The following is a 17,293-nucleotide window of genomic DNA, read 5'->3' as shown; positions in this document are numbered from 1 at the left end:
GCCCGCCCCCTCCAATCACCGCCCGGCACCGCCCCTTGGCGCCGCCCCCGGGGGTGGGGAACGGGCACGCCCCCCTCGCTGATAGCCACGCCCCCCCACAAGCTGTAACCCCTTCAGGACCGGAGCGGACCCCACCTGTTTAACCCTTCGCTGACCGAAGCGCCCCGCCAGCGCTTCGGGGGGGGGCTGAGCCCGCCCAGGCCTTACCCCCCCCCCCACCATATCCCTGCCTCCTTGGGGTGCTACCCCCAAATCTCCCTGCCCACCTGAGGCGTCCCCCCCAGTAGCCCCGCCTATCTGGGGTACTTCATCCCCACCCCTTTGTGCCCAGGGTCTTCCTCCCCCCCCAGCCCCCCCCCAATCACACTTTCAACTGGGACACTGGGGAGACAAGAAGTTACAAATCCCAGAGCGAGGCTTTATTGGGCCCTGGGGGGTGGGGGGGGGGGCGGGGGCAGGGGGTCTGGGGATACGAGATCCCCTCACCTGCCCAGTACCAACCGCGCTCCGGAGCTCTACACCAAAACGCCAACAAGAGACACAGAATAACTTAACCCACAGGGCAGCGTCCGTGGGGGTGGGACAGACCCCCAAGACACGGCTGTGGGGTGGGGGACACAGCCTCATGCTCTGCACCCCCTACCCCCAACCCACAGCTGCGTCTGATGCAGGCTGGGGGGAGGTCAACATGCAGGATCAGGCCCCTGCACTGCTTTGGGCGGGGGGAGGAGGAGGCAGGGGAGGAAGGAACAAGCTCCCACCGTCCCCATTCCCACCATCACATGTAGCCTTGGCGAAAGCTGAGGGGGGTCCCACACCCAGCGTCGAGGGAAGGGGGATGCACGGGGGGATGTGAGCGTGTCCCAGCGTGCGAGGACGTGCAAGGACCCGTGCAGGACCCGGCCGGAGGAGTGTCTGCGCGGCAGGGGGGAAGGCACTCATGAGACCAGTGGTCGCGTCAGGGGGGCTGGGGGGCAGGTGGCACATTTGGGGCTCATCCCCACGAGCGTGCAAGGCACGAGCGAGCAAGAGCCGGGCTGGGCACCGGGCGAGCTCGGGAAAGCGGACAGGAGCACGCAGAAGCCAGCGCCGGGATGCGGCTGCGTCCGAGGGGGATCGGGGCAGGGAGAGATGCGCTTGTGCAAAGTCAAACACCGGCCCTTGTGCTCCCCTCGCGTGGGGGCCGGGGTGGGGGGCGGGCGGGGGGGTCAGTAGTACTTCTCCGGCTCCTGCCACTTGGTCACCCAGTGTTTCTTGCGCGGTCGGGGCAGGAGGCCGCTGGGCTGGTAGCGCTGCTCCTGCCGGATCCTCACGGCGTGGTACTTGGGCATGATCCGGTAGTAGCGGGTCCGCTGGAAGAAGTCGCACTGTGGTGGGGGGGGAGAGGGAGGGGAGAGGGTCAGCGCGGGGCTGGAGCATGACACGGGGGGTGAAGGGGAGAGACCCCAGAGCCGGCGAAGAGCAGAGGCAAAGGGAGCAGCAGCCTTGGAGACCCCACAGAGCCCTTTGTGCCCTATAGGGACCCTATAGGAACCAGATGAGAGATGAGGAAGAGGAGAGGAGGCTGAAGAGAAGGAGGATGCCGCTGCAGCCGGCCGCACAGGGCATTACCAAGCGGGTGGCGCTGGCACCCGGCGGGGGGACAGCGGGGCTGCCCCCCCGCTAGTAGTCGTCCGTCAGCCGCTCGGTTTCCGACGGCTGGATCCTCATCTCCGCCTTCTGCCCCTTGGCTTCGTACATGGCCCGCGTGTTGGCCCGCCGGAAGAAACCGCACTGCGGGGAAGGAGGGGACAGGGTCAGGGCTGGGATGGGAGAGGGATGGGGGGGGCTCCTGGCCACCCCCCGTGGGGTGGGGGGAGCAGGGCAGCAAGCTGCCCCATTGCACCCTCACCCCTGGGGATGCTGGGGGTGGGTGGCCCTGCAGACCCACGTAACCCCTCCTGGCCAAAGGGTGGAGTCCCCAGGGAACCAGGGGAGTCTCCGGGGGGTCTGCAGGGGGTCAGACACCCCGCCACTCCCTGCAGCGCAGGGGGAGGTGGGAGCCATGGGGTGAGGAGGTGCCATCGTCCAAGCCCTGCTTTGAGTTTTTTGCAGCTCCCCAAATGTTTTGCTCCAGGGCAGGGGGGTGGGGGGGGCAAGTCAGGATTCTCTCCTCCTCTTCCTCATCGTTCAGCAGCCGGGCACCTTCCACCCGCTGCTCCCCACAGCCAGGTGGGGAGGACAGCAGCCACTGGTGACATGAGCCTGTCGGGTCTCAGCAAGGCTCCTGCACTCCCTCCCCAGGAGGGTGATCTGGGCACCCCCTCACCTTCCAGAGCAGGAGGATGATCAGCCCCAGCAGCAGCAGCCCGGCCGCCACCGCCACCAGCACCAGCCACAGCGTGATCTTGGCCGGCTGCTCCTCCGTCAGCTCCGAGTCCACGTCCACGGAGAACTGGAAGGGCCAAGAAGAGCCTCGTCGCGGGAGGAGCTCCCCGTGGCCCCCAGTCCCTCCCAGCCCGTCCCAGTAAGAGGCTCTGGCACCACTCACCCACACCGTGTGGTTCCTCATGTTGATGGTGGGGACGTGGGTCCGGAGAAAGAGCGTCGCTGTGCCGTCCACCTTCACCCGGTCAAAACTCCTGTACTCCTGGGGGGGACACAGATGGTGGGGGCGGGGTAAGGGATGCAGGAGCTGAGACCTGGCCAACTCAGTGCCCTGTTTCACCGTGCCCAAGGGAGCAGCCCAGCCCTGTCCCCCCCGCCCTGTCCCCCCCCCATCCGTGGGCCACGCCACGGGGCCCCGTGCTGACCTCGATGAAGGTGCTGTTCCACACCCGGGCGTAGATCCTGAAGGTGGTGGAGTGCTGGGTGTGGAGGACGGGGCACTCGAACCAGATGCAGCGAGCGGTGCCCTTGGAGCAGCTCTGGGAGATAATGGAGGGGGATTAGGGGGGAGGATAAGGGAGGGGGATCGGGGGGGAACCGGAGCCCCCAATGCACCGTGCCGGTGCCAAGCAGCAGCATGTGCCACGGTCCCAGTGGGGGCATGTGCTGCTGCCCTCCCCCACCCCCTGCAGCCCCCGCTCACCAGCACCACCTCCGACTCGGCTTTCCTGGCGGTGGCCAGGGTGATGGGGTGCTCCGCTGGCTCGGGGGCCTCCAGCTCCCGCCTCTGCCGGGACGGAGCCTGGTCCTCCAGCAGCTACGTGGTGGGAACGAGCCCCATCAGTGCCCAGGCAGCTCTGCCCACCCGGGGCCCACGGGGCTGAAAGTACCCACGCAGCGGGGCAGGGGCACATCCCTGCAAAGCAGCAGGGTCGAGGGCACTCACGGTGAGGTTGAGGGGGTTAATGACCCCCCCGGGGGGGTGGCAGGTCTCGTTATTGTCGAGGTCGAGGATCTTGGTGGGGTAGAGGAGCCATTTGCCATTGGGGATCTCGTAGGGCCACTCGAAGCCCAGCAGGATGGTGCCCAGGGAGCCCAGCAACTCATCCCTGGTGGTCACCTGCAAAGCAGAGCGGGGGATGGAGATGGGCACTCCCAACCCCCCACCCCCACAGGCACCGGCCGCCCCCCAGCTCACCTTGAACTCGAAGGTGAGGGGGCTGCCCACGTCCTGCTCTCTCTGCATGGCCGACTCGCCCACCACCTTCCCGCTGAAGTGCGACTGGGCGTGGGAAGAGTCTCTGGGGACAGGACAGGGGGGACAGCCATGGCGAGGGGGGCAAAGTGGGCAGGGAGCATCTCTGGGGCATCCGTCTGCCCCATTCCGGGGACACGGGGGGGTTGTGCCCGCACCCGATGCAGCCAAATTCAGGTGGGGCGGATGGAGGGGCAGCAGAGGGACGGGGGGCTCAGCCTTGCTGCACTCACATGGTCAGTGAGGACTGGATGCTATAGTCCACCAGCAGCTTGGCCAGCACGGGCTGCAGGTCCTCCTGGGTGCTTTGCCTGCCAAGACACTGGGGTCAGCATCTCCCCCCACCGAACAGCCCCCAGACAGCGTGGGACAGCCCCCCACCTCCCAGCAGAAGCCTCCGGCTCCCCGTCCTGCCCACCCCAGGAGCCCTGCCGGGTCGAACAGCTCCCTGCCTGCTTTCCAATCCTTCCCGGACCAGCAACGCTGCTGGATACGATCCCGCTCCGCTGCTGCCTTTCCAATGAACGGCAGGACGAGCTGACGTCGCACCAGGCACCCTCTTCCCAGCCCGTTTCCACCCACCCGAGGACACTCACGTGGACAGGTCCAGCCACACCAAGACCTCCTGTGTGTCCAGCATGATCCTAATGGCCTCGAAGGTGATGATCAGCTCTGCCTGCAGCACAGAGGGACCGTGGAGCAGCTCAGCCGGACCCCCACCTACCTGCTGAGCCCCCGGGCAGGGCTGGGGGGTGGCAGGGGAGAAGCACTTACCCTCTGGTTCCTCTTAAAAGGGTTGCCCAGCTCACAAAGCACCGTCTCCGCAAAGGTACAGGCTCCGCTCTGGGGAGGGGAAGAGGGTGAGGAACATCCCAGCAAAGCCCACCCTGGTCCTTGTGCCTTCTCCAGCTGGGGATGCCATCGCCTACCGGGCGGACGGAGGAGGGCAGCAGGCTGGCCGGCACCGTGACGTTGAGCAGCGCCTCGTGGGCATCCTCGCCGTTGGAGGAGGTGGTGGGCACGTTGGTGATGTTGATGCTCAGGTAGAGCTTCCGCACATCCCGGCTGTACTGCAGCACCTGGGTACCGTTCACCCTGCGCAGAGACCGTCCCCGCTCAGCACACGAGTGGCCCCAGTGGGATAGAGGTCCCACCGCGACAGCTCGGGGGGGAGCTGAGGGGTGACCCATGGCTAAGGAGGGTGGCACAGTGGGCGGCAGAGGTGGACTGGGACGCAGAGGGACGTGCTGTCACCTGGGCAGGGGCTGGTTCTGGTCGGTGACGAAGCTGCTCTGGAGCTGGAGGTTGCTGTAGCACTTGTTGTCGGAGCCACACTCCTTCTGGAACTCGATCTGGAGGGACAGGGGCATCCCCATGAACCTTCTCCCACCCCCCAGGCCAGGCTTGCGGGGTCCCCGCAGCCCAGCATCTCCACCAACCCCCCCCGGCACCTTGGTCTCGTTCTCATGCAACTGGTCCTGGTTGAGGACGGGGAAAGCGTCGAGGGAGCGGGGACCCAGCTGGAAGCTCCTGGGCTTCTCCACCAATGAGTAGTTTATGGAGAGCACGATGGGGTGCAGCTTGTCTCGGATGTTGTCCTGCGGGGTGGCAGAAATCACAGCAGAGCCCCAACTCCCTCCCTGGCCCCCTCACTCCACCTCCAGCCAAGCAGCCCCCAGCCACATTTGGCGTACCACCACCTGCTCACACCCTGCTTGCGAGACCCAACAAACTCGTCACAGAATGGAGGGCTGGATGGATTTCCACCTCTTTTCCTGCCCATGTTATTCCCAAGACTCCCTGCCCCCACCCCCACCCCTCTCCCCACCTCCCAGGAGCCCATCCCCCAGCTCCGGTGCCGCACGCAGAGCGACTTGCAGCATGTTCACACATGTGTGCACCCTCACACGTGTGCACTCACACACGCTCACCAGCAGCAGGAGCTCCTTGGATTCACAGCGGGTCTCGGGCATGGGGAAGATGCCGCGGTAGGTAGCGGAGTGGGTCCCCAAAAACCTGACCCTGGGGGGGTGCCGGTCCTTGTCAGCCTCCAGGATGTACTCCAGGGCTGCGGGGAGAGCAGAGCGCCACGGTGCTGCACACACACGTGCCTCCAACCCAACCCCTCGTGCACACTCATATCCCCTGCACACACGTGTGTGCATCCCCACGCGCCAACACGCATGCACGTCCTCCCCAAGCGTGTGCTCACGACACCCCCTGCACACACGTTCCCCCCGAGGTGTGCACACACCCTTGCACGAGTGCTGGTGGACACGTGTGTCGTGTGTCCCCCCCAGCACACTCCCACGTGCACACGCGCCCACGGCTGCATCCCCCGGGCACTCACTGATCTTCTCCTTGTACTTGGGGTCTCCAGCGCTCTGGTTGTAGGAGAAGCAGACGGTCACTGTGATACTGGGGGGGGGGGAAGGGACCGTGAGCGGAGCCGCGGGCACCGCAGTGCCACGAGCGGGACCGGCTGCACCGGGGCGGGGGCTCACCAGGAGTCGGGCGTGCACCGGGCAGGGTCCACCTTGCTGGGGGTCACTGTGAAGGTCTTGTTCAAGATGTTGATCACGGGCCGAGCTCTGGGCAGAGATGGGGGTCAGGATCCGTCCCCGGGGGGCGGCAGGGAGGGCAGAGGGCTGCAGGACGCCCACCGGTGCCAGCTCCCTTACCTGAGCAGGACGACCCTCTCCGCCAAGCTGCCCACCAGGAGGTCGGGGTAGGAGTTACCGTCCACGTCCAGCCCCCCGCTCAGCGAGTACCCGAAGGTCTGCATGCTGGCGGGGCCCAGATCCGACCCGCTGATCACCTGGATTTGGGGAGGGGGGGGTCACCCATTGCTCAGCAGCCCCATGGATCTGGGGATCTACCTGCTGCATCCCACCCTGGAGCATGGGATGCTCAGAGGGGATCTGGAGCCCCGCTGCCCCGGTGAGGGGCTCCCCGTGGGGCCATTACCTGCCGGGGTTTGTCCAGCAGCCCTTCTGCGCTGCTGTGGTAGATGTAGACCTTGCCGGGCCCCTCGAAAGGAGCCCCCACAGCGATATCTGTGGGGTGAAGAGCAGGGTCAGCCCCATGGGAACGGGGTGGGGGCTGCCCCGCAGTACCTCCACACCTCCTCAACCCCCTCCCCGCACCAAACTCTCACCCCGCCCCGGATGCCCCCCATCTCCTCTTCACCCCAAACCTCTCCACAGACCCACCACGCCCCCTCAAGGGGGATCCCCTCTTACCCGAAGACACCCCCACCCAAAAGCAGCCCCCCCCCCGCCCAGTGGTCCCCAGCCCCTCACCCTGGAAGCCGTCCTGGTTGACATCCCCGATGCTGGCCACGGCAAAGCCGAAGGCGGAGTAGCTGGGGCCGGTGAGGACCAGGCTGGGCTGGGGCTGGAAGTCGCCCACCTCGTTCATGTAGACATAGACGGCACCCCCCACCTCCTGTTTCCGCTGGAAGTAGTAGGGGGCTCCCACCACCAGGTCCTGCCACCTGCGGGGCCGAGGGGCCGGTCGGGGCTGGGGGCTGCGACACACCCCCCACCCCGACACTCCAGAAGTGGTGGGGACCCCCCCCAAAAAGAATCAATTAGACCCCCCGCTCCCCTGGAGCTGTGCCCTCTACGCTATAACCCATAGAGACCCCCTTGAGCTGCGGGATACCCCAGGAGAGACCCCCTCCCACCCCTGGGAGATGGGGGGTCCCGGCCCCCTGCTCTCACCCGTCGTTGTTGAGGTCTGCCAGGGCCACAGCGCTGCCGAAGTAGGAGCCGACCTGGTGGCCGGGGAGGAGGAGGCTCCTCTGCAGCATCTGCTGGGGGCTGCGGCTCAGCAGGTACACGGCGCCCGTGTGCTTGTACCGGGGAGCGCCCGTCACCACCGTCACGGCGTCCTGCTGCAGCACCGCGCTGCCCACCTCCGCCGTGTACCCTGACGCCAAACCCTGCCGGTGAGGTGGGGGCCAGCACGGGAACCCCCGATATCCCCAGACCCCGTGTTTTCCCCCCCCAAGGCCCCCTCCAGGCCCCTGAACACCACGGTGTCACCACTGCACCCCTGCTCAAACCATCCCTGGGTGGGTTCTCCAAGCCCCCCTAAACCCCACACCCCTTTAACATCCACCCTCGAGGTTTCCCATAAATCCTCATCCCCCAAACCTCCTCCTCACCCCAAATTCCCCCAAGGAACCAGGGGGAAGCCCCCCGCCCCCCCCCACCTATATAGGTATTGCCATTCTTCACGTTGGGGTAGGAGAAGTCATGCAGGTCCCACATCTCCCGCTGCAGCATGTAGTCGGTACCTGTGATGGGGAGGGGGTTAACTCCAAAGCGGGGGGCAGCTCCCCACCCCTGGCTCAGCACCCACTCCCCTTGCACGCCCGCAGCGCGTGAGCGCAGACACGCCCACCCACGCGCCGAGCGTTTGCACGGGTGCGTAGATAAGCACACGCAGTGGCGCACATGGGTGGCGCATGTAAGGCACACGCACGAGCAAACACGCAAACACGCGTGCGCTCACCATGCACGCGTGTGCTCCAATGTGCCCGCGGGCGCCCACGGCCGCGTGCGATGCACACACAAGGGGATGCCCCACGGGGGTACGGGCACCAGGCGGCCCCGGGGAAGGGGGCTGCCCACCCCTGCCCCTCCCCAGGCACACGCACCTTGCCAGTTATAGGCACCGGGCGCCCCGAAATAGATGATGTTGGCGGTGAAGCCGGCGCTGGTGCCCATCTGGCACATGCCGGTCTCGTCGGTGTCCGTGTTGGAGTTGCACATCTCGTTGTGGTAGGTCTGCCACTCGTCGCTGAGGTTGAGGCGCAGGTCGTTGCCCCGCACGTAGCACTTGCCCACCATGCGCCGCTGGTCCTCGCTGCCCGACCACAGCACCTTGGTGTAGCGGTGAGCGCAGGCCTGCCGGGACAGCCCGGCACCCCCCTCAGCACCTGCGGCACCCCCAAAAATGAGGGGATACAGCCCCCTCCTTCCCAAGGCCACCACCCCCTGCCCCACGTGCTGCCTCTGCCCCGATCCTGGCATCAGGCCGCATATACGGATGCTGCCCTGCCATTAACCCAGCCCATCCGGCACAGCGTTATCCTGGCTATGATGATCCATAGGGTATAACACTGTCCTGCCACCCGAGAGCCGCAGCCCATCCACCCCTGCACACGCTACCCGGAGAGGGGTCCAAGCACCCTGTCACCCCACAGCTCCCTGCCCCAGGGCACAGGGAAGCAACAGGGGAGTCCCCACCGCGCTGGGGACGCGCGCGAGGCCCACGCGAAAGCACCCAGCAGCTCCCCGGTGCCCCTGTGCAAGGCGGCAGCAGGGCGCTGGCACACACGCGTGCAAAGAACTGGGGTACACGTGCACTCACCAGCACCCTCCCCGCCGGCTGCCGCTGGCTGGCCACCGTCACCCCCAGCCACATGTCATCGATGATGGCCTTGTCTGGCTCACCTGGGCGAGGAGGAGACAGTATGAGAGCAGGGACCCCCCCACCCCCGGAGCCCCCGCATGCCAGGGGGCGTTTTGGGGTGCCTTGGGGTGCTTACGTACTTTTCAACTCGATGTCGAGCCGCTGGCAGTCGCTTGTGAAGACGGTGAGGGGGCAGGCGTAGACGGCGCCCGTTCGCGTGCCGTTCGCTGGCCCGACATCTCGGGGGGCCCCCACCAGCAGCCTGGGGGGCAGAAGGCGGGGTGTCAGCGGGTCCACCCACCCCAGCGCCCTCCACCTCATTTTGGGGGTGCAGGCTGCCCCGGGCAGAGGGCGGTGGGGTGTGATGGTGGCCAGGAGGCACTCGGAGGGGGTGGGAGCTGCTTTCCTGGAGCACATCATGCCCTGACACCCCCAAATAAGGGGAGGAGGCAGACCCCCGGCCCCATCTCCAGAGCAGGAAGGGGGGTTCCCCTTGGATGGGCATGAAAGGTCTCACAGGACAGCAAAGGGAAAGACACCCCCCTCTCTGGGTAGGGGACAGACTGACAGACACGGTCTTTGCCCTCTCCTTGCAGGACCCGATCCCAACGGGGCTCACAGCTAAGACCCCCACCCTGGTGTGTGGGGGTGCAGGAAGAAGGGGGGGCTGATGCCTGCAAACCCCGCCGTGCCGGCAGGGAAAGCGAAGCGGGGAGCCGCTCGGCACAACCCGGCCGCCGCCAGCGCTGGGGCCCCTGGGTCTGTGTAAACAGCCGCAGCCCTTCCCGGCCAACCTTTGAGCCGGCGGCGAGGCCAGGACCTCTGCGGCACAGCTGCGGCGCGTCCGGCGGACAGGCTCGCCGCCTCCCGCTGCCATGCCAGCGAACGCTGCAAGCGCCAGGCGTCGTGGCGAGTGGGCGGGAGACCCCCCAGGAGTGGGGAGGGTGAGCTGGCACACATGCATCCCTCTTCCCAGGAGGGGGTCTGGGCTTGCCTCCCTTCCTCCAGGCAGCACTGGGGGTCCCAGGGGAGGCAGCACCCTTCCGGGGGGTGACTCAGGCCCCTGGAGGGGCAGAGGTGTCCCGGCTGAGTCACGGTGGTGCCATGCAGCGGGACGTTGGCATCCCTGGAGTGGTGCCCGGGCTGGAGATACCTCACCCACAGCCCAGCCCCACGTGCGCTCACCCCCCCCAGGGGCTTTAAGGTGATGCTGAAGGGAACCTAGCACCCACCCGAACCCCCCCCATCCCAAGGGACCCCGGGTAGCAGCAGGGCACAGGACCCGCAGCCCTGCCGTGGGGCTGGGGGATGGCGGGAGGACCCAGCGTGCCTGGGGGGGCTCCGGAAAGGCCAGCCTTTCCGCCGGGAAGTCCTTTGGGAATCAGGAGGACAATGGTGTGGAGGAGGCACGGCCGCACCGTGCCAGCAGAGGAAGCGTGTCCCCCCTCACAGGCAGGACGGAGGCAGGCTACGGGAGCAGGAGAAGGCACCCAGGTAGCCGCTGCAGCCCCCAGACCTTACCACAGGGCACTGGGGTAATGAGCTGGTCAGTCCTCAGCCCGGCCACTGGTGAGGACAGGGGCAAATCTGGCTGTCCTCATCCCACTGCCACCGAGAAGGGAGCGCCCGGGGAGGCTGCGCTGGGCAGGGCTGAGCAATGCGAGGCCAGGAGCGCGGGCGCGTCCGGGCAGAGCCGGGGCGGCTGACTCAAAGCCCAGGCGCAGGAGGAATGTGGGGCCCCAGGCAGCCCCCGTCCCGGCACGCCAGGGCCCCCCCCCCGCCCCACGTCCGCCCAGCCGGTGACGGGCACCGCCGGCGGCATCGCTCCGGCTGAGTCAGCCAGATGCTGCAGGTGGGAGGACGGCATCACTCAGCTGCAGGAGAGCCCCGAAAGGGGCACGACAGGGGGTCTGCTCCCGCCCGGGAATGCTGAGTTGGGGGGGGCAGCAGCATCCGCATCCCCCTGGGAAAGTGCAACCCGCCAGGTTTGAAGGTGAGGGCACGGAGAGGGAAGGATGTCTCCTCCTGACTTTTTCTAGCCTGGCACAAAGGAATCTGCCCCCGTAATTCCTGCCCCTCACCGTGACACCTGAGGGATGTGGGGGGGACGGGACAAGGGGCACCATTGTCCCCACTGCTCTGGAGGGGAAGTGACTCAGGGCAGCCACGCTGTGACTCAGCGCTGGAGATGGAAGTTGGGGGGGGTCCCCCAGCCATGGGGGGGTCCTGCCCCCCCAGCCCAAGGCCCAGCAGGACCCGCAGCCCTCTGGTGCTGCCCCACCATGAGCATGGCTCCTGGGGGCAGGGACACACATGCGGCCCCTTGCCGGGGGCTGCCACGGTCAGGACATGCCCCCAGCCTCCCCAGGTGGTCCTGGCTCAGCTGGACCCGGCTCCAAGCAAAGCCATTCCCAACCACCACCGCTCCTCATGGCCGTGCCCCACAGGTCCCGGGGGGGAGGTGGGAGCCGACTCAAGCCAAGTGGCTCTGGCGCCTCGTTGCCTCCAGCCAAGACTTCCCAGCACGGCAGCCCACCCGCAGGCTCTGCTCCTGAGAGGGTTAGCAGGATACTGGGGGCTTCTGAGCCCCACCGGAGTGGAGGGGACAACACACACACGCACAGGCATCCCCCAAGGTACCATGTGGAGCCCAGCTATTTCAAGACCCAGGAAAACCAGGAGGGGGGATGCTGGGCCTCCCATCTTGGGGAGGCCAGGACCAGTTCGTGGTACTGGTCCCATCCTAGGAGAAGGGATGAGGAGACACGGCTCAGCCCAGCAAAGGCAGGGGTGGTCAAACAGCAGCAAGAGGGGGAGGCTGGGAAGGGAGGGAGGCAGGAATGCGAGAGGCCATGCCCCGTTCTAATCCACCCTGGTAAACCGGGGGGGACACGGCAGTGGGGGGGCTCTGCGGCACTGGCCGAGCCAGGAGGGGCAGCTGCAGGATGGTCTCGGCACCAGGGCACCGACTGGCCCCAAAACGCGGCCACCCCTGGGGTGGGAGAGAATGGATGAGGATGGGAAGGAGGATCGGACCTGGATGGTGAGCCGGGCTCAGCAACAGGGGGCCGTGCTCCCCCCAAACAGCAGCATGTGCACCCCAGCCCAACTGCTCCAGAGCCCCCTCCCCGGGGCTGGTGGGGAGCAGCCGGGCAGCGAGTGCAACTCCTCATCCATCTCCTGACATGCTCAAGGAGTGACAAACACCAAGAGGCGGGGGGAGGAGCGGGCGGGAGGGTGGGGGGACTCCAGCACCAGCACCCCATCCCGTCTCATCCCCCGTCACAGGCAGCAATGGCGCAGGGACCCTCCCCAAGGCTTCACACCCCAAACCTTACCCCACGCTGGGGATGGGCCAAGCTCCAGGTTTGAGAGCTCAGCTCCACAATTGGGTTACAGGGTATAGCCCCAACAACCCCCCCCGAACCCCCAAATGTGGGCAACTGACCCCAGCATAGCCCACCCCTGCTCAAGAGCTGCTGCTCCAGGCCAAGCCCAAACTGCCCACCACCACCCCGACTCCCCCACGCCCCTCTCTGCTGCTGCGTTTGCAGTGGAGGGGCCCTGCAGCGATCGATCCCCCCCGGGAGCCCTGAGCAGGCAAATCTGCTGATGCCTGTGCCGGAAAGGAGGCGGGAGAAGGGGAGAGATGCCTCCTCGAAGCAGCAAGGGATGGAGGGATGGATGGATGGATGGATGATGACCCCCCGGGCGCTGGCCCCACCACGCCACATCCGTCCCCCCTCCGCCTGCCAAGGAGCCGCAGCCCCGCAGGACCCCGGCGGCTTTTGCCGGACCCTGGCCAAGGCGGGGGGAGCACGGCCAGGCCGGCTCTGGCGACCAGCAGAAAACCAAACGAGGGGGAGGGAAAGCTGGGAATTCACCCAGCCCCGCTCTCCCTTCTCCCCACCAGCCAGCTGGGACCAGCAAGGACCCCAAGCGGACGGGCAGCACCCCTGCTCCCCCTCCCCACAAGGGAAACAGAGGCACCCAGAAGGTCGCAGATGTGGGTGCTGCCCCCTGCCTCCCCCCAGGCCGCACACACAGGGCTCCCAGCCTCCCAAGCACAGACGTACCACGCCTCGGTTTCCCCCATATCATTCAGGGACCCCCAAACCCGCACGGGTCAGGTTTCCCCAGCACCGCCGGGGCCCGCCAGCACAGCCACAAGCCAAACCACCTCCCCCTCGCCTGAGCCTGCAGCCGGACCTGGCACAGGCAGCCGAAGCAGTTTCTTAATCTCAGGGAGGCTGATAACGCCACTGCTTCTACCTTGCCTTCACCTGGCCTAGGGAGGAGTGAGCAAACAAACCTTCGCATGGGCACAGCTCTGGGACGTGAAAAACACTGCGGGGGTGGGGGGTGGGGGGGTGGGGGGGTGACTCGGGCGTCACGCCGGCCATGCTGTGCCAGCCTGGCCCCCCGCCAGCGCCCAGCCGGGAAGCGGCTCTCCCCACCCCACCGGAAGGTCGGGAACGCCAGCCGTGCTCCGGAGCATCCCTCTCGCCCCACCACCATCCCCACACCTCCAGCAGCCACAGTCACGTTTGGGGTGAGGCCAGGCATCGAGCCCCCCAAAAAAAGCACGGGACACGCCCCTGCCGGGGTTGATGGTGGCAGGAAGCATCCCCTTCCTGTCCCCACCCCGGCTGCAGCAGGGCTGCACCTGCGAAGGCCCGCCCGGCAAGCAAAGGGCAGGGGGAACCGCCATCTGCTGCCGGGGCTGAGGGAGGGGAGCGGGTTCACTCCCGTGGTGCTGCAGCCCCGCTCGGCACCCCCCGCCGCGGCTGGCAGCTCGGCTGTGGGGAGGAAGCACAGGGCTGGCAGCCCTGGGATGGTGGGGGGAGCTGGGGGGCACGCCTGCACCGGTCCCACCTCACCACATCTGCCCAAAATGGCTCCGACACCCCTGGCTGGGGATGACAGACGCCCCCACGGACAGAGCAAACCCTGCAGTTCTTCCAGCCCCCTGCCACGCTCCTGCCTGCGCTGTCCCCCCCGCGCAGGGGCGAGGGGCAGGCAGCTCCCCCAGCTCGCAGGAGGGCAGCTGGCCGTCAGGACACCGAGGTGGGCATTTCCCTCTCCGCAGCTGCCCGCAGCGAGCGAGCCAGGCCTTGGTTAGGCGGGAGCTGCCTGCACTCGCCCCAGCCCTCTCCTGCCCGCGCCACGCAGGCAGAGCTGCCTGCACAGCCCGTCCGCGTCTGCTGCCCATGGGGAAGCGGGGACGTGCTCGGCCTCCCCTGGCTCCTCTGTGCTCACAAGTGTCCCCTGTCCCCCACCCCCCCCACTGGGGACAGGCAGCGGAGGGCTCCTGGGGGAAGGGGGTGCAAATCTGCCGGGGGTTTCGCACTCCAAAGCCTTTCCCCCGCAGACCGCGGAGCCTCTGCGCCTCGCCAGCATCGCGCTCAAACACGCACAGGCCACGTGGCCCATGGCGGGGGATCGCAAGCCCCCGCCAGAGCCAAAGCCCCCTGAACCCACCCCCCCAAAAAACAGAGCAACAGCTACTGCCAACATCTCGGCAAGACAGACGAGCCGATCTGTGCTGGGGCCAGCCAGGACCCTGACCTCGATGCCACCCCGCCAGCTGCTCCGATGCCACCGGAGCCGAAGGAACTCAGCCATGGATGGGAGCCAGCGTGTCCCCACAGGGAGGAGGGGTCCCTGGGGCGCCGGGCCAGCTCCTGCACCCCCGCAGCTGCTCCACGAGGAACAGCTTCACTCCCTCCTGGACGGGGAGCAACAACAAGACGTCCCACGGCGGGGTGAGCGGCCGAAATGCATCTCTGGAATGCGGAGCAGCAGACGCCTGCGTCCAGCAGCTGCCGCCGGTCCCTTCGCCACGGGCACGGCGGAAAAGAGGGAGCCCCCCCCCCCCCCCCCCCCCCCCCCCCCCCCGCAGACGGGAGTTCCACGGGAGGGTGAGCCAGGAAAAACCTGTGCCCTCAAGCGAGAAAAACCCAACCCAAGCCCTGCGCCGGCGCCTTCTCCCCAGCACGCACAGGCAACTCGCACACGCGACTCACACCTCCAGCCAGGAGGGATGGGAACCCGCGGGGAGGGGGTCCGGCCGAGCGGGGGGACAGCGGGGGACACGGCGAGTGACAGTGGTGGGATCGCACGGGGAATGAGCCGACTGAAAAGGGCTTTTGTTGGGGCTTTGCTCAGCAGCAGGAATTACAGTTCAACAGGTTCCCCAGGGCTCCCCCGGCAGAGCCAGGGTTGATGGGGACGATGGAGCCTCGCCAGCAACGGGTGAGGGTTGAAGGGGGGACGTGAGGGGCTTCGCAACCGCCCCGGTGAGGGTCGGCGCAGACGGCGCCGAGCCGGGGCCCCACGGGTGGGGATGGCCCCCACGTCCCGGGGCGGCTGCCGGGCACCGTGCCCAGCACCGCTGTCACGGTGTGTCCCTGCTCTGCTGCCAGACCTGCCCCGCAGCACCTGGGGTCCCGCGTGGGGAACCCGCAGCAGGTGCTTGGCACCCGGGGAATAAGGGTGGGGGGGAAAGCCCAGGGTCAGGATGGGACCCCATCTAATAAAGGGGTGCAAAGAAAAGCCGCGAGCAGAGGATACACACCCAAGGAGCGATTTTATAACATATATGGCCCCCTACCCTGAGCTCAGGGCTCTGAGGCCCTGAGAGACCCCCCCCAACGCCCCCCCATTCCCACCCCAGCACCTAAACCCACAAGACACCCCTCTCCCCGCACCCTAAGCCCCACCAGCTCCTCCTCCCGGCGCATCCCTGCCCCCAGCGCAGCTGTGGGACCTTTGCCCTACCCCAGGGACCCCCCGCCCCACTGCCCCCCGCACACCTCGAGCCCCGGGACCCCCCTCCCACCGCAAGGACAACCCCCCCGCCCCGCACTCACAGGCACCGCTCCCGCCGCTCGGTCTGGCGGTGCAGCGCTACCGAGAAGCCGAAGAAGCCGTCGGGGGTCGCGCCCTCCTTGAGCACCGGGAAGGTGCGGTCCAGGTTGAAGGCGGCGGCGGGGAGGAGTGCGGGGAGCAGCGCGGGGAGCAGCGCGGGGAGGAGCGCGGGGAGGAGTGCGGGGAGCAGCGCGGGGAGCAGCGCGGGGAGCAGCTCCGGCAGCGGCGGCAGCAGCAGCCGGCAGCACCGCGCCATGTCCCGCACCGGCTCCGCCGCACGACCGCGCCCCACCGGTGACCGGTGCGCTGCGGGGCGGGGGCGTGGCCGGGCGGGGCGCGCGCCCTTCCGGGCACTCCCCTTAAAGGAGCTGCGCACATCCCCCCCGCACATCGCGCTCCCCCCACCCCACCCCTCCCCGCACCGGGCACCTGCGGGGAGGGGGGGGAAAGGGAGGGAATGAGGGGGGGGTCCCGCCCCGCGCGTGCGCACGGGGGAGGCGTGGACATACCTGCGCGTGCACGCACGGCAAGGCGGCGGGAGCATACACGCGCGCGCGCGCGCGCGCTGGCACACTCCCCGCCCACGCCCACGCGCGGAGGGGCCCGAGCGCGCGGGGTAGCGCGGGGGCGCGCACGCACACACACTCACCCACCCGTCACGCACAACCGTGCCCGCACACGCGGGACGGCTCCCTCCGCCCCGCCCCGCCGCCCCGGCCCGCGGCTGCGGGGGGGGAGGGGCGGGGGGAGGGGCAGCGGTCCCCGCCCCCAACCCCCCCGTTGGGTGGGGCCTCACGTGCCCTGCCCTGCCATCTGTGCTGACCCGTGGGACCCCTCCGGGTGGGACCCTTGGGATGGGGCCCCCAGGGATGGGGCCCCCAGGGATAGGACCCCCCCGGGATCGGACCCCCCCGAGCATCGGAACCCGCCATGGGATGGGACCCCCGTGGGAAGGGACCCCCCCCAAGGGTCGAACCACCAAGGATCGGACCCCCATGGGATGGGACACCCCCCCCAGGCTGGAATACCCATGGGCTGGGATGCCCCGGCATGGTCCGCCCCCGAGGTTCGGACCCCCATGGGGTGGGACCCACCCCCAGAATGGGACCCCCCCATGGGATGGGACCCCCCGGAATGGGCCCCCCAGGTGGATGGAGTCCCCGCTCCCAAGCTCAGCCCCCCCCACGGTGCCCCACTTGGAGGTCGGAGCTGCCGGCGGGGGCGGACGGGGGGAAGGGGAGGGAGAGAAAATCCCCGGCCTCCCACGGCGCGTCCCACTCGGGAACGCCGGGAACGCGCCGGCTCCCTGCCCGGTACCGGCTCCGGGGGTCCCCCACCGGGATGGCTGCTGGGGGCTGTGACACCCACGGGGGACAC

General features: G+C 68.1%; 1 protein-coding gene across 4 annotated transcripts; it reads right to left on the bottom strand.

The window, feature by feature from the left end:
* Nucleotides 1–397: 397 nt before the first annotated feature.
* Nucleotides 398–16,550, bottom strand: ITGA3 (integrin subunit alpha 3). Of its 4 annotated transcripts, none has more exons than XM_064473572.1 (26): nt 15,919–16,547; nt 9,187–9,308; nt 9,005–9,087; nt 8,289–8,538; nt 7,842–7,925; nt 7,348–7,555; nt 6,925–7,118; nt 6,590–6,678; nt 6,304–6,440; nt 6,127–6,213; nt 5,973–6,040; nt 5,554–5,690; nt 5,074–5,220; nt 4,877–4,974; nt 4,552–4,717; nt 4,397–4,465; nt 4,219–4,298; nt 3,856–3,933; nt 3,566–3,668; nt 3,314–3,487; nt 3,071–3,184; nt 2,793–2,906; nt 2,531–2,629; nt 2,309–2,434; nt 1,612–1,773; nt 1,227–1,367 (listed from the first exon to the last, which is right to left on the bottom strand). In XM_064473572.1, exons 1-25 carry the CDS (start codon nt 16,458–16,460, stop codon nt 1,663–1,665), a joined length of 3,480 nt encoding a protein of 1,159 aa, XP_064329642.1. In that variant the 5' UTR covers nt 16,461–16,547; the 3' UTR covers nt 1,227–1,367; nt 1,612–1,662. The 4 variants fall into 4 exon arrangements, with proteins under 4 accessions (XP_064329645.1, XP_064329642.1, XP_064329643.1 ...); XM_064473573.1 differs by lacking the exon at nt 15,919–16,547 and adding an exon at nt 9,841–9,938; XM_064473574.1 differs by lacking the exon at nt 15,919–16,547 and adding an exon at nt 9,666–9,707.
* Between the last annotated feature and the right edge of the window lie 743 nt (nt 16,551–17,293).

The sequence above is a fragment of the Phalacrocorax carbo genome, chromosome 25 (genome assembly GCF_963921805.1).
Source record: "Phalacrocorax carbo chromosome 25, bPhaCar2.1, whole genome shotgun sequence".
Classification (NCBI taxonomy): domain Eukaryota; kingdom Metazoa; phylum Chordata; class Aves; order Suliformes; family Phalacrocoracidae; genus Phalacrocorax; species Phalacrocorax carbo.
Note: the sequence above shows the minus strand (reverse complement) of the source record. Positions and strands in the feature narration are given on the sequence as shown.